Source organism: Bison bison, unplaced genomic scaffold (assembly GCF_000754665.1).
Source record: "Bison bison bison isolate TAMUID 2011002044 unplaced genomic scaffold, Bison_UMD1.0 scf7180017845598, whole genome shotgun sequence".
Lineage (NCBI taxonomy): Eukaryota > Metazoa > Chordata > Mammalia > Artiodactyla > Bovidae > Bison > Bison bison.
This window is the reverse complement of record NW_011476171.1, coordinates 20,018-21,400: the sequence shown is the minus strand read 5'-3', so window position 1 is coordinate 21,400 and position 1,383 is coordinate 20,018. Positions and strand designations below refer to the sequence as shown.

Below are 1,383 nucleotides of genomic sequence, written 5' to 3'. Positions count from 1 at the left end.
GGCAGCCCAGGCCCCTCACTGGGTGAGCCTCCAGCAGCAAGGTCAGCCTGACTTGGGTTGGCAGGTGGGATGGTGCCTCAGGCTCCCGTCAGTGACTGTGACTCTGAACCACCCTGTACCCCTAGGTGCCGCCCCTGTACTGAGCCCCGGCACTCCCTGCCCAGAGGGGAGGCCCTCGCCGCTGCCGCTGGGGGAGCCCCAGTTCAAGGCAGTGGTGACCCAGGCTGCTGCTGCTCTGAGTTCACTCCTGGACCAGCTGCGCCTACACCCCACACCCCCTGTCCGCGTGGCTGTTGCCCTGATTGCGCCAGACACAGGCCTGGCCCTGCCCCCGGGTGTCCTCTGTGAGGAGGGGTCACTGCCGCAGGAGGAGACACAGGCCTGGGCCAGGTGGGCAGGGCGGGCCTGGGGGGCGGGACCAGGCCACGTCTGCATGTGTGAGATTCAGCTATGGTCTGCGTGTCACGCCATCTCCTTGCGTCCCCCTGGTTTGTCCACCACAGGCCACATGAGGCCCTGGCCCAGGACGGGGCCCTCACTGCACTCGGGAAGGTCCTATACCTCTTGGACAGGATCCTGGATGGGCAGGTGGGGGCAACTGGGAGTCAGGGCAGGGCTGGGTGGTGCAGAACCATGTCGGCGTGAGTGTTGCTTTGTGCCCAGGATCCTTCGCAGAACAGCCCCCAGGGACAGAGTTCAGGAGCACCCCTCAGTTCCCTCAAGAAAATTCTCTTGGCAGAGAAGTGAAGAGAATGACTTGTAGTTTTAAGCGTCTTATTTTCAGGAGTGAAGCAGTTGAAGCAATTTGACCTGATTGGACAGATGATACCCCGTAGCCAGGGGCAAAGAAGGGACAGATGGGTATGTTTACCCTGCTTGGGAGTTGCCTTTTACACCTGTTACCCACCCCACAGGTGAGCAGTGGCATGGCAGCCACCCCAGTCCCTGCTGCAGCTGCCACCCTGGACGTGGCTGTTCGGTATGGCCTGTCCCATGGAGCCCAGAGGTAAGCCTCTCCTGGCTGGTCTAAGGCTCCAAGGCAGGGCTCGTGGGCTGGCCGCGTGGGAAGGGCTCTGGGAATGGGCTCCAGGTGGCGTGTGTGCAGCTCATTCAGGAGCCGACTCTTCCTCCAGGCTGCTCTGTGTGGCTGTGGGACAGCTGGATCGGCCCCCAGGTCTCACCGATGACGGGTATGACTCTCGGGTCATGTGTACCTCCAGTTTCACAAGTGGGTGGGTGAGCACATCAGCCTGGATTCCTGGGTGACAGGTGGGCGGGGCCTTCTGCAGCTGGAACTCCAGAAGGGCCCCCTGGGAGCAATGCCAGGAGGCTCTCCAGCATGGAGGGTCAGCAGTCCTAGCATCTCTGCCCCTGAGCTGTCCC

At 62.5% G+C, this 1,383-nt stretch overlaps 1 protein-coding gene across 1 annotated transcript in view; it reads left to right on the top strand.

The window, feature by feature from the left end:
• Window positions 1-125: 125 nt before the first annotated feature.
• The window catches only part of LOC104985707 (gamma-tubulin complex component 6-like), a gene marked incomplete at its 5' end in the record, with an annotated part of 8,483 nt that continues 7,225 nt past the window's right edge, over window positions 126-1,383 (top strand). The window contains 4 exons of the mRNA XM_010836003.1: window positions 126-390; window positions 504-588; window positions 915-1,006; window positions 1,134-1,236. Coding sequence (XP_010834305.1) covers window positions 126-390; window positions 504-588; window positions 915-1,006; window positions 1,134-1,236 — 545 coding nt within the window. The remainder of the gene's footprint in view (window positions 391-503; window positions 589-914; window positions 1,007-1,133; window positions 1,237-1,383) is intronic.